At 42.9% G+C, this 14,394-nt stretch overlaps 2 protein-coding genes across 2 annotated transcripts; both read left to right on the forward strand.

The window, feature by feature from the left end:
• Positions 1–910: 910 nt before the first annotated feature.
• On the forward strand, positions 911–1,882 carry LOC117887548 (olfactory receptor 11A1-like). The gene has a single exon (XM_034790198.1). It carries the CDS (start codon positions 914–916, stop codon positions 1,880–1,882), a length of 969 nt encoding a protein of 322 aa, XP_034646089.1. The 5' UTR covers positions 911–913.
• Positions 1,883–9,525: 7,643 nt separating this feature from the next.
• LOC117887549 (olfactory receptor 11A1-like) lies at positions 9,526–10,473 on the forward strand. The gene has a single exon (XM_034790199.1). The coding sequence runs from the start codon at positions 9,526–9,528 to the stop codon at positions 10,471–10,473; it is 948 nt and encodes a 315-aa protein (XP_034646090.1).
• Positions 10,474–14,394: the final 3,921 nt, after the last annotated feature.

Genomic DNA, 14,394 nt, shown 5'->3' on the forward strand with positions numbered 1-14,394 from the left:
TGTGTTTGTACAGCACCTAGCACAATGGTCCCTGGTCTATGTCTAGGGCTTCAAATAATAAAGTCTTTTTAGTTTTGAAGCTTTTCCTTCTCTGTTCCATCCCCTCTGTGGCCAGAAGAAGTATGATTCTATTAATATACTGTCTACCATCAACAAATAAACAAAACATGCAAATAACTTTTCCTTCCCAGTAATTTAAAATGCTTATTAGCAGATGTCTCAAGGGAGAATTCACCTGCTGTGTTTGCAGGATAAATAATTGCTCTGGAGGAATATTCATTTTCTGGTGAGAGATACAAGGCAAAGCAAACCAAGGGTCTCAGCACAACTAGGGTGTCCAGCCAGGAACATGCAGGTCTCATTACTGCTTTTCACTGCGGTGTGTAGCTACACATATCTTACACGCTGCCGCCAATAATGAGCAGTGTAGACATACCTTGAGACAACTAAAACACATGAAGAGGGTGCAGATAGGAGACAAATGGCAGAACCAGGATCCTGCTCTCTGAAACACTGAGTGAAGAGGTCACATCACAGGTTCCAGCTTCTTCTATGCCAGCCTTAAGGTAAACAAATCTTTCACACTCAACTTCATTAAAAATAGATCATTCAAGAAAGGGAAGCAAATGTCACCTTATCCATCCAACCATGTCAATGTAGTTTCCTTTCTGATAACCCTATATCTTTTGCCTGGGTCACTGAAAAAATTAGGGTGATGATGGAAACTCAAAGATCCAAGCAGAAGTTGCGGTACTAGAAAATTTGCTGCCAGAGTCTTGGTTCTTCACTGAACCAACAAGATGAAGGGCCTTATGGAATATTTATGGAACTAAATTGAAGCTGATGGTTGATAAAAATGTATCATCTTCAGATTCTATTGTAACTTGTGTTTTCTTTCCCCTAGTTGCACCTCATGGCGAACCCAGAGTGGGGAAATCAAACAGTTCTCACAGATTTCATCCTGCTAGGATTTGGGAATCTCCCTGGGCTGCAAATTCTTCTCTTCTTGTTGTTTCTTGTCATCTACATTGTGACAATGGCTGGGAACATCCTCATTGTTGTGCTAGTTGTGGCTGATCAGCAACTTCACACCCCCATGTATTTCTTCCTGGGGAATTTGTCCTGCTTGGAGACCTGCTACACCTCCACCATCCTGCCCAGGATGTTGGCCAGTTTTCTTACTGGGGACAGAACCATTTCTGTTAGCAACTGCCTCACACAATATTATTTCTTTGGGTTCCTGGCAGCTGCAGAGTGCTATCTCCTGGCAGTGATGTCTTATGATCGGTATTTAGCAATATGCAAACCACTGCACTATGCTGTCCTTATGAATGGCAGGTCCTGCCTCCAACTAGCAGCTGGCACTTGGATTAGTTGTTCTCTGGCTATAGACATAACAATATTTTTAATGCAACAATTAACTTTCTGCGGCCCCAATGAAATTGACCATTTCTTCTGTGACTTCATCCCAGTAATAAAACTCTCCTGCAGTGACACACGTATGATGGAGCTTATCACTACCATACTGGCTGCTATATGCACTCTCCCGCCATATCTATTAACCCTGGCAACATACGTCTGTATCATCACCACCATCCTGCGAATCCCTTCCACCTCTGGGAAGAGAAAAGCCTTTTCCACCTGCTCCTCTCACCTCATCATGGTGTCAATTTTCTATGGGACCATAATGATTGTCTACATGCTACCAAAAATTGATACACTGAGAGACCTGAACAAAGTGTTCTCTGTCTTCTACACAGTCCTGACTCCCATGCTCAACCCCCTCATATACAGCCTGAGGAACAGAGAGGTCAAAGAGGCCTTGGGAAAAGTTGCCACTAAATTTTCTGCTGTCAAAAAGGTTCAAACCTTTTTATCATAGTTTGTTCAGTGCACGTGAAGTGGGAATGAGCTAGTTTGCTGTAATAGGTCTGAGTCACCTCTGTCACTGGCCATCTGGCTTTTTAGGTGAGATTAGTGGCCGCTATAGCTCGCAATCAATATTGGGGCTGATATTTGTGCTGTTTGGGCTTAGGGATCCAGGTCTTTGTGGTTTTGTTAGTCTGATATTTATCACTGCTATTGTGACTTGCTTTAAAAAACATTGTCAATGAGGCACCAAGGCAGAGAGATGCCATCCTGTGCTTCCATTACGATACCGCCTGTAATTACATGAGCACACACTGTGTTTTATACTGGGACCCTTTATCATGGATTGCACCAGATGCTCAATATTTCTTTTTATCCATCTCCTTCAATATGCCAAGGTAATGTGAGATGAGGCCCAGGACCCAATAGCTCTGTAAGAACTTGAGCACTGAGGTGAGACAATAAAGAAGAAAGGTTGGTACTGTGATAATGGCACAGAGAGACCTGGCTTCTATTCCCTGTTTTGTCACTGGGATCCAGGGAAGTTGACTTCACCTCTCTGGACCTCAGTTTCCTAAGGCCTTGGCTACACTTACCAGCTAGTTCGACGGCTGGAAATCGAAGTTCTGGGTTCGACTTATCGCGTCTAGTCTGGACGCGATAAGTCGAACCCGGAAGTGCTTGCCGTCGACTGCGGTACTCCAGCTCGGCGAGAGGAGTACCGCGGAGTCGACGGGGGAGCCTGCCTGCCGCGTGTGGACCAAGGTAAGTTCGAACTAAGGTACTTCGACTTCAGCTACGTTATTCACGTAGCTGAAGTTGCGTACCTTAGTTCGAATTGGGGGGGGGTAGTGTAGACCAAGCCTTATCTGTACAATGGAGTTTCTTGACACCCTTGTGTGAATGGCTGCTTCAATCCCTTACTGCCCAGGGTACCCTTGTTTTGCAGATTTCCAAACTTTATAGCTCTGAAATTTGATCTGTCAATTATACAGCAGAGAAAGCATATGGTGTCCATTCCTACAGGGTGCTGGGCATTTCCTGTGAAATGCTGAGCACCCACAGCTCTCAGTGAAGCCAGTGGGAATTGAGGGCACTCGGCATCTTGTAATGTCAAGTCCAAGGTGAGCATGATTGTGGGTGAACACAGCCTGGTCTGGGGCAGCACCTGGAAGATACATCTTATTTCCCAAGAACTCCACCAGATTCTGTATCAGCAATTCATTGTTGCCCCATTAGTGTCATTGTGATAGCAGAAAATGCAGAGTGCCAGCTCTGCTATAATTAGGCTTGGAAGGATTCGATTTTTATCAGTCAATGCCGGTAAGCATCAATTTCCCCGTACATGCACAACTGAGAAAAACATATTTCCACAGATAATAATCAAAATGTGCAGATAGGCAAAGTAAGAAAAATGCTGTTTGAGAACTTATTGGAGTTTGATTTAAGGATATTTACTTTGTATATTTTGACATGTGAGTTAACAATTTGTGTTTTAATGGTTATGAAATTTAACTTTGTAAATCTAAATGTTTTTTTGCCATTAAACAATTATTGTCTGCTGCCCTCATTGTCTGACCGCCCATAATTTTGCACCACTGTGAAAATAAAAAATAAAAATAATGCTTAAAAATGAACATCAATGTTATCCATCGAATTATGTTTTTAAAAAAACGAATTCTGCCACGCCTAGCTATAATTAGGGTTGAGCTTCACTTTTTCTTGGAAGGTGGATCATTCTAAGTGCTTATAAATTTGCCCTACCTCATGGGGCAGCCAGGTAACATTAGTGTTCCAAATTTGAACCAGAGATTCCTGAGTTTCAAACACCCCCGCAACCTTCCCAAGCAACAGCATTGTGAAATCAAGTTCTTCTAAGGATTTTTTTTGTCATACAACTGGGGCTCAAATTACAGCCTGGATCTGCCCCAAACTTATCTCAGTCACTCAGGATTTATCTCAGCTAATGCACAGCACACACTGCCCCTTTGGGGTTACATTGAAGAAGCTGTTGTGACCCAGAGACCTCATGGTGTGAACTGGCAGAGGGCTCAGGGGGTCCATAGAATTTTACAGGGATCCTCTAAGTCAGTTATATGCATAATAGTTCACCAAAGGGTGGCGTGTGAGGTCTCTACCAGGAGCAAGTAGCTCACTGATCATCATAATTATTGGAAGATGTTTGTACAGGCAACAGTTAAGAGATATGTAAAATATTCGGTTCCAAAACTGTTAAAGGACAGCTTGTCACCTGAGTCAAGGCAAGGCTCAGGGCTAACTCAATTAGCACACAGAACAATGAGTATCCGGGGAAACAGCCTATATTTACTGTCTGGGCCAGATGAGGGCCTGAGGATTTACAAAGACAAAGGAACCCCAAGAAAAGTCTCTGAAGAGGGGATCTTTTGGGGGAAGAGACAATGTCTGTAACTGCATAAAAAAAGAGGAGAGGGGACAAGATTTTATGCTTCAGCAAGGAGGCAAGCTGGCAGTGTGCTTTGTCATAAGGAATAGGGGTCACAGGCAGCCTGGCTGTAAAGCGCTGGTGAGCAATACCTTATCAGACATGAGAGTATCTTGTTAATTAAGTCTCGGCTCTAGGATGCTGAGACATTCCCCAGGGTACAATCTGGACAGATGGACAGCTGTGTCCCCTCAATTCTCCAACCTGGGGTGCTTTTTACATTGCTTTGCTGTGAGAACAACCACTCCTTACCTGCTCATACACAGCCCTCAGCATGTAAATCACTCCCTGCTACATTGAATGAGTGTTATAGCCAAACACCCATGAATTACATACAGGGTGACACCAGCAAACTCCCAGTCCCAAATTTGTCCCCAGAAATGTGTGTCTTGGACTGCCCAGCTCTCTCCTTCTGGACAATACAAGCTCATAGAAAGTCCGTCTAGAGAAAGTCAGGCAAGGGGAGGGAGGATGGGGGAGATAATGTTGTGCCAATATTCAAAAAAGGCAAGTAGGGTGCTTGAGTAACTATAGGCCAGTTGTCCTGACATCAATCCCAGGCAAAATACCGGAAAAGCTGGTACAGGGTTCAACTGATAAAGAATGAAAGGACAGGAATATAAATAATGCTAGTCAACCTGGTTTTATGGAAAACAAATCTTGTCAAACTAACCTGATTTCTTTCTTTGATGAGATTACAAGTTTTGGTTGGTAAAGGTAACTGTGTAGATTTGATTTACTTAGACTTGTGCAAGGTGTTTAATTTAATACCATATGATATTCTAGAATCATAGACTACTAGGGTTGGAAGAGACCTCAGGAGGTCATCTAGTACAATTCCCTGCTCAAAGCAGGACCAACACAAACTAAATCATCCCAGCCAAGGCTTTGTCAAGCCAGGCTTAAAAAAAAAAGGATGGAGATTCCACCGCCTCCCTAGGTAACCCATTCCAGTGCTTCACCACCCTCCTAGTGAAATAGTGTTTCCTAATATCCAACCTAGACCTCCCCCACTGCAACTTGAGACCATTGCTTCTTGTTCTGTCATCTGCCACCACTGAGAACAGCCTAGCTCCATCCTCTTTGGAACCCCCCTTCAGATAGTTGAAGGCTGCTATCAAATCCTCCCTCACTCTTCTCTTCTGCAGATGAAATAACAACAGTTCCATCAGCCTCTTCTTGTAAGTCATGTGCCCCAGCCCGCTAATCATTTTTGTTGCCCTCCGCTGGACTCTCTAATTTGTTCACATCCCTTCTGTAGTGGGGGGACCAAAACTGGACATAATACTCCAGGTGCGGCCTCACCAGTGCTGAATAGAGGGAAATAATCACTTCCCTCGATCTGCTGGCAATGCTCCTACTAGTGCAGCCCAATATGACATTGGCCTTTTTGGCAACGAGGGCACACTGCTGACTGATATCCAGCTTCTCGTCCACTGTAATCCCTAGGTCCTTTTCTGCAGAACTGCTGCTTAGTCAGTTGGTCCCCAGCCTGTAGCGGTGCATGGGATTCTTCCTTCCTAAGTGCAGGATTCTGCACTTGTCCTTGTTGAACCTCATCAGATTTCTTTTGGCCCAATCCTCCAATTTGTCTGGGTCCCTCTGTATCCTATCCCTACCTCCAGCATATCTACCTCTCCCCCTAGCTTAGTGTCATCTCCCAATTTGCTGAGGGTGCAATTCATCCTATCATCCAGATCATTGATAAAGATGTTGAACAAAACTGGCCCCAGGAGAGACCCCTGGGGCACTCTGATTGATACCGGCTGCCAACTAGACATCATGATCGCTACCTATTGAACCCGACAATCTATCCAGCTTTCTATCCACCTTATAGTCCATTCATCCAATCCATACTTCTGTATCTTGCTGGCAAGAATACTGTGGGAGACAGTATCAAAAGCTTTGCTAAAGTCAAGATATATCACATCCACCACTTTCTCCATATCCACAGAGCCAATTATTTCATGATAGAAGGCAATCAGGTTGGTCAGGCATGACTTGCCCCTGTTGACTGTTCCTGATCACCTTCCTCTCCTCCAAGTGCTTCAAAATGGATTCCTTCAGGACCTGCTCCATGATTTTTCCAAGGACTGAAGTGAGGCTATAGTTCCTCGGGTTCTCCTTCTTCCCTTTTTTAAAGATGGGAACTATATTTTCCTTTTTCCAATCGTCCGGGACCTCCTCCGATCACCATGAATTTTCAAAGATAATGGCCAATGCCTAAAAATATAACACTATGCGCAGTATCAGTAAAGACAGCAGAGAATGGCAGAAAAAGAGCCATTAGCTGGAAGCTGAAGACAGACAAATTCAAAATAGAAATAAGGCCCACATGTTTTAATGATGGGGGTAATTAACTATTAGAACAAAATCCCAAGGGCAGTGGGGGATTCTCCATCTCTTGTTGTCTTCAGACCCAGCCTGGCTGCTGTTTTGGAAGATGCTTTAGCCAGACACGAGTGATTGGGTTCAAAACACGGGTAACCGGATGAAACGTAATGGCCTGTGCTGCACAGGAGTCAGACTAGGGGACGTAATGCTCTCCCTTTTGGCCTTAAACTCTATGAATCGCTGATAACTGGGGATGGGTGGTAGGGAAGAGGATTGAGAGTTGGGGAAGTGTCCAGGGGAGGATGAGTTGGGCCAGGAGGAGGGGAGAAACACTGGAAGGGGATCATGGGTGTGGATGGCAGGGGGATGGAGTCTAAGGAGGTGGGGACTGTCAGCTCCACATTCCCCTATCTGGTTTGAAGCCACCACCCCTTTCCTCTCCCCTCCCCTGCTCCTGTCCCAACTGGGTGGTATGGGTGGTGAACGAGAGATGCCTTTTATTCACAGCCCCATCACTCAGGGCAATGGCTGGGAGATAGAGGGGCACACCTCAAACAAAGGGGGGAATGGTGTGGCAGCGGCCCCAGACCCAGTCAGGATCTGGGGGGCCCTGCTCCTCTGGGGGTGTCTGATCACCTGTTCCTGCCCCCCATGCATGAGCCTCGTCTGCACACTTCCACTGACACCACCAATAGGATTCGGTGCTGAAATGAGGTGTCCTTGATCTCTCAAAGTGCAGCCGCACCGCTCCTCATATCACAGCGACAGCTCTGATCGCAAGCTGCTCCTGCTAATCTCTCCACTGCTCAATGCAGCTACGCCTAATACAGTGACCCCGCTTGGGGCAGACGCAGACCAGTGCTGGTATTCAAATCTGTGGAACACACACCGACAGCATCCTATTCTCTTAGCCCTTCCTCACACCTACTGAGTGTGGATTCATAGATTTTAGGGTCAGAGGGGACCAACAGATCATCTCATCTGACCTCCTGTATAACAAGACAGAGAATTTTACCAGTCACTTTTGCATTGACTCTAATAACTTATGTTTGACTAAAGCATCTTCCTGTCCTGATCTGGAGACATCAAGAGCTAGAGAATCCACCACTTCCATTGGTAGTTTAACTTTTGCAGGCACCCCCATTACTGACTTATACGCGATGGCTATTGCCAGCACCAGGAATCAGAGTTAAAGTTGTGTTGTGGCGATAGTGTGTACCTTAACTCTTCATTTCCTGGTTTTCAGAGGTTTAAGTTTAATGACTTTCCTCATTCTGAAAGGGTACAAGGCACCTCTGGGCAACCTTAACTCGGATTTAACAAAGTTTTGGGGAATTTAATATATGTTCTAAAGAGAAAAAAAATGGAGAAGAGTTTTTCTTTGAGGTTAGAAGTTCTATGCCCTCCAACTTGTTCCCTTTCAGGTTAAGAGTTTAACACTCATAACAATGTCGCAGTTTTCCTATACATTGATTTAAACTCCCATCTGCAGAAATATCCCAGGAGATTTCACCTTCTTGCATGAAGGATAAATAATGAGACAACAGAGACAGTCGCTTTTATACAAGGCGCAACGTACACCAAACAGAGCAGTAGAACTAGGGCATCCAGACTGGAATCTGCTTATTGAAGGAAATCAAATACATGGAGAGGTGGTGTTAGAAGATGGACTGTAGAACCTACATCCTGGCCCCAGAAATGTTGAACAAAGGGATCATAGCAAATGATTCCAGCTTGAAATAGACCCATTTCAGAGGTGAATCAACCTTCATTACTCTTTTCAGTTAAATCAGAAATGCAGAAGGACAAGAGTGGGCAGCTGATAATGTCCATCCTCTCTGCACACTGCTGTATTTTACCTTTCAGGAGGGGATCTGCCTCACTGAGTTGTTGAGAAACTTAGTGATAGATAGATGCTAACAATTTTTTTAGCTGTATAGGCTGCAATTTTCATACCCTCTTTACTGGGCACCCCACTCCCCTAGGCAAGTTTGAAAATCTCAGCCTGAATTATATATCTTGGAACCATAGGAATGGCTGTATCAGATCAGATCGTTGATCCACCCAGTGAAGTGGCCTATCTCCAACAGTTATATGCACACACTGCTTAAGAGGTAGGTGCACAGAGCAGCTTTCTCCCAATCAACCCATTTAATTAGCCATTTAATTGGCTTATACTCTAAGCCAAGGGGATTTATTTCCCTTCCAAACCTCTGAATTTTATCTTTGGTTTGTGTTTGAATTCTTGATAGTGTAACTCTAGACGTTCCGGTTATCCATGTAAATGCTCGGTCCTTTTAAATCATGGTTTGCTGCTCGTGGCTTCTGTTCTGCAGACCAGTGCTGCATGGTGTGGGAGCAAACAAAACACCCTTGTAGAGAACACATTTAACGGACTTTCCAAATATTTTCATGTTCTAGAACATGATGATTTCTGCAGATCCATGAAGCTGACTGATTTTTTAAAAGCAAATACAAAAATAAAATAAAAGATTGTTGTGCATTGCCACTGGCTTCCAGCGCTTTCCATGCAGTTCTTAACACTGATATAACCTGTATTGCTACAGCATATGTATACCTAGCCTGATATTTCATGTTGTACGTTCAGTGTCCATATAGAATAACAGATTCTTTAAGCTGCTGTTGGAGAAGAGCAATAATCTATTACAGAAATTGAGTTGTCTATCAATTTACACCATGGGTTACATACCCCACCCAACCATTCAGCCAGTAACCAGCAGGAGAAGTCATTAAAAAAAAAGAAACTTCTGGCATTATTTGCCGACAATACATTAATCTTTAAATATATTTTTCATGTTCTCTTCCAGGGTATACTGGATTTTCTCTAGATACCACCCATGGCCAATGCAGACTGGAGCAATAAAACAGCTATAGAATTCATCCTCCTGGGATTTGGGAATCTCCCTGAACTGCAAGTTCTTCTCTTCCTTCTATTTTCAGTTATCTACACTGTGACCATGGTAGGGAACATACTCATCATTATACTTGTTGTAATTGATCAGCACCTTCACACTCCCATGTACTTCTTCCTGGGGAACTTGTCCTGCCTGGAAACTTGCTACACCTCAACTATCCTGCCCAGGATGCTCGTCAGTCTCCTGACGGGGGACAGAACCATCTCATTCAGAGGCTGTATCATACAATTTTATATTTTTGGAGTCCTAGTTACAACAGAGTGTTTTCTCTTATCTGTGATGTCTTATGATCGGTATTTAGCAATATGCAAACCATTGCACTATGGAGCTCATATGAATGGCAAATTCTGTGCCCTGCTGGTGGCTGGGTCTTGGATAAATGGCTTTTTGGCTATTACCATGACAACGTCTTTGATGTCACAACTGCCTTTCTGTGGCAGTAAGATTGATCACTTCTTTTGTGATTTCACTCCAATGGTAAAACTCTCCTGCAGTGACACTCGCCTAATAGAATTTTGGGGTTTTGTCCTGTCAACTGTATGTTCACTGCCACCATTTCTACTAACTGTAACATCCTACCTTTGTATCATCACCTCCATCCTGAGAATCCCTTCCACCACTGAGAGGCAAAAGGCATTTTCCACCTGCTCCTCCCACCTCATTGTGGTTACAACTTTCTATGGGACTCTGATCATTGTTTATCTCCTACCCAAAACTAAGATACTGAGAGACCTGAACAAAGTGTTCTCTATCTTCTACACAGTCCTGACTCCCCTGGTCAATCCCCTCATATACAGCCTGAGAAACAAAGAGGTAAAAAAGGCCCTAAGAAAAGCAGTCAGTAAATTTATGGATTTCACGAGAATTTAGAGAATGTAAGGTCATTGTTTTAGCTGTCGATGAAAAGGCAATAAACTGAGAAGATTTACTGAATGTGAGAAACAGATTTTTCTTTTTGGTGTTGTATGGTCATTTCTTCAGAATACCTAGTGATGACTTGTGGCTTCAGAATAGCTAGTGATGACTTGTCCAAAGAAGAATGGAGTTACTAAGCCTAATAGAGTGAGATAATCAAGATTTCTCCAGGGTCAAAATCATTGGGTGATATCCTGACCCTGCTGAAATGAATGGCAAAACTCCCATGGACATCACTGGAGCAGGATTTCACTCATTAAAATAACACACCATTCAAATGTAATTTACCCAGTGTACCTGTTTTGTATTGTACTTAACAAGTGTTATATAAATAGGCTTGGCAGGATTAGATTTTAATTGGTAAATATCAGTAAACATTGTTTTGTCTGTACACACACAAACTGATGAAAAAATATTTCCATCGAAAATCATAGAAATCTACAGGCAGGCAAAGAAAGAAAAATGTTGCTTGAGAACTTATTAGAGTTTGATTTAAGGCTATATACTTTGTGTATTTTTGCATCTGATGCTGACAATTTGTGGTTTAGCCGTTATAAAGCTTTAGCTTTTTGAATCTCAGTGTCTAGAGTCATTAAATAATTATTGTCCGTTTTTTTCAACCCAAAACTATTCATAAATATAAAGTGAATTCACTGAGGAGTTTTAGCCCCAATTTTTTTTTCAGGATAGATTGTCAAGGGGACTTAAGGACCATTCACAAAACAGCTGAAGAGCTGGCACCCCCTATAGACTTTATCCCTGTGGTTAGGTCAGTCACTTGGAATGTGGGAGACCAGGAATCAATTCCCCACTCTGCCTGATGTGGATAATGGATTTGAACTTGGACTTCCATCTCTCAGGTGACTGCCCTAACCACTGGGCTGTAGCATAGCCTAGGGGGCATGAGGGGAGTGGATGGATGTGTCTCAGTCTCTCCTATTGAAACTCTTCCACTTTGTTTAAATAATAAGAACATAAGAATGGCCATACTGGGTCAAACCAATGGTCCATCCAGCCCAATATCCTGTCTTCCAACAGTGGCCAATTCCATAGGCTAGGGACACCATCCTTGCCCATCCTGGCTCATAGCCATTGATGGACCCATCCTCCATCAACTTATCTAGTTTTTTTTGAACCCTGTTATAGTCTTGGCCTTTATAACATCCTCTGGCAAAGAGTTCCACAGGTTGACTGTGCGTTGTGTGAAGAAATACTTCCTTTTGTTTGTTTTAAACCTACTGCCTATTAATTTAATTTGGTGACCCCTAGTTCTTGTGTTATATGAAGGAGTAAATAACATTTTCTTATTCACTTTCTCCACACCATTCATGATTTTATAGACCTCAATCATATCCCCCCTTAGTCGTCCCTTTTCCAAACTGAAAAGTCCCAGTCTTATTGATCTTTTCTCATATGGAAGCTGTCCCATACGCCTGATCATTTTTGTTGCCCTTTTCTGTACCTTTTCCAAATCCAATATATCTTTTTTGAGATGGGGTGACCACATCTGCATGCAGTATTCAAGGTGTGGGCATATCATAGCTTTATATAGAGGCATTATGATATGTTGTGTCTCGTTATCTATCCCTTTCCTAATGGTTCCTAACATTCTGTTTGCTTTTTTGACTGCCGCTGCACATTGAGCGGATGTTTTCAGAGAACTATCCACAACTCCAAGATCTCTTTCTTGAGTGGTAACAGCTAATTTAGACCCCATCATTTTAATCATTGGACCAGGGACTTACGTTTTGTTTTCCCACCTCCCAAGTGAATGCTCTAACCTCCAAGCTACAGATCCATGCTCTCTCTCTCACTGGCCCAATGACCATTCAAGTGCTCTCTCATCACAGAGCACAAAGAGATCTGAAACTGGCCACAGAAACCCCTAGAGAATTCTTCCTGTGGAGGGGCAATCCTCAGCCAAGGCAATGTCGATGGATTGTCTGATGGGGATAACAACCTAGTTCAATCACCAGAGAATTGAGTATCAGAGTATAACAGCTTCTTGTTGCTATCAACTAGATGAATTGCTCTTTTAGGTCAAGTTGTACAGGTCTGGCCTGCGAATGAAGGTGTCATGTTCAAAACCTAGTGCTGTTGCATGTGAGAAGTTGTTACAGTTGCACATAACGGATATTAACTGTGTGTGTTTGTGTGTGTGTGTACACATGCACACTAGTAACTGAGAGCCCCTTCTGTCATGAATTATGGCAGATGCGCCAAGTCTCCCTCATATAACCAATGAAATTGCTGCATGCAAATTAGCTGTAGGATAAGGGTGGTACTGGTAGAGTTACTCTGATAACACAATGGTCTAGGTCTCTCAGCATGACCTAGATCAGTGGTTCCCAAACTTCTGCAAGCTGTGAAACCCTTTCACTAGCACGTCAAGTCTCACGAACCCCCTCTTAAAAATGAATATTTGCAGGGATTTTCTCCTTTACCTGAGTATAAATTATAAAAGCAGTGATCTTGGAAATATAAAATTTGTTTTTATGACATGATTATTACACACTATTTATTATTAATTATTATTTATCATTACAGTATTTTTATTACATTATGAAAACGGCAACACTCTTCCAAGATCTCACTTTCGTAGCTTGTATCACTTTGAATAAGCCTGTTATAAGACAAGGCTCCTATGTTTCATCAAGGAGTATCAGATGTGAAAGAGCATGAAGGTATTTAAGAAGCCAACTCAGAGTTCCTCCTACACAAGCATTCAGGTCTTGAGCAGTCCAGGCAAACAACGCACGTTACAACAAAGCTTAAACTTGTTCTTCATAATTTAAAAACAATACTAGCTGCCTATTTAATTTTAAAAACAGCAAAAAATATCCACCTCCCTTTCCATTTCTTATAAGGAGTCTTGAAGTTTAAATCTCTTCAGTGTGATAGATCTGCTTGCTTTGATCTGCTTAGCTCTTGGAAGTCCAGAGGCCCCAGGCTGCTGGCCCCGTGCTGCCCAGGGTCCCTAGGGACAGCTCTGTCTGCCATTAGGGAATTTTTTCCTGAGAACCCCCTGTAACATTTCGCAAACCCCCAGGGGTTCACGAACCAGAGTTTGGGAACCACTGACCTAGATACACACCTTGCTGTCACACAGGGGTAATTTGTGAAGTCATAATGGCTGAAAATTTCCAGATTGGATGGTAACAGACGGTGAATCCCAGCAATTATTGAACCCGGTGATATTCTGAACAAAAATAGCTCTCAGTTATGCTTATAGCTGCTTCCATCACTTCACACTGACTCAACAGATGTTCTAGGCTGCAGAGTGATACAAAGACAGAGTATCAGAGGGGTAGCCGTGTTAGTCTGAATCTGTAAAAAGCAACAGAGGGTCCTGTGGTCTTGCATCAGAAGAAGTGAGGTTCTTACCCACGAAAGCTTATGCTCCAAAGACAGAGTAATGATCATGAAAATCTATCTATCTATCCCATACAAACATGTCTGTCTATAGCTATCTATCTATCTACGTATTGATACATAAATAAATTAAATTACATTACAATTAAATCAAATCAAATTAATAAAAAAAACTCTAGGGAATTCCATTTAAAAAAATGTATGTTAAGGCTGTAATTTTCTAAGGGGCTTAAGGAAATCCAGCACCCAAATCCTATGGAATATCACGGTGAGTTGGGCACCTACATACCTTTGGTTCTTTTGAAAATCCCATCCTATTATATGCTCTTTGGCTGAGATTTTAATGCTGCCATTGAACCATCCAAATCTTTCAGGCAGCTTTGAAAATTGCTCCCTCCTCCCCACCTTCGTCCCCATGAGTGACAGAGATAGCACAGTGTGCGTCTCTCTCATCTGTTTCGGAAATGAAGAGAAAATGGCAGCTGCTTCCCACAGAATAGATCC

Source organism: Trachemys scripta, chromosome 14 (assembly GCF_013100865.1).
Source record: "Trachemys scripta elegans isolate TJP31775 chromosome 14, CAS_Tse_1.0, whole genome shotgun sequence".
Classification (NCBI taxonomy): domain Eukaryota; kingdom Metazoa; phylum Chordata; order Testudines; family Emydidae; genus Trachemys; species Trachemys scripta.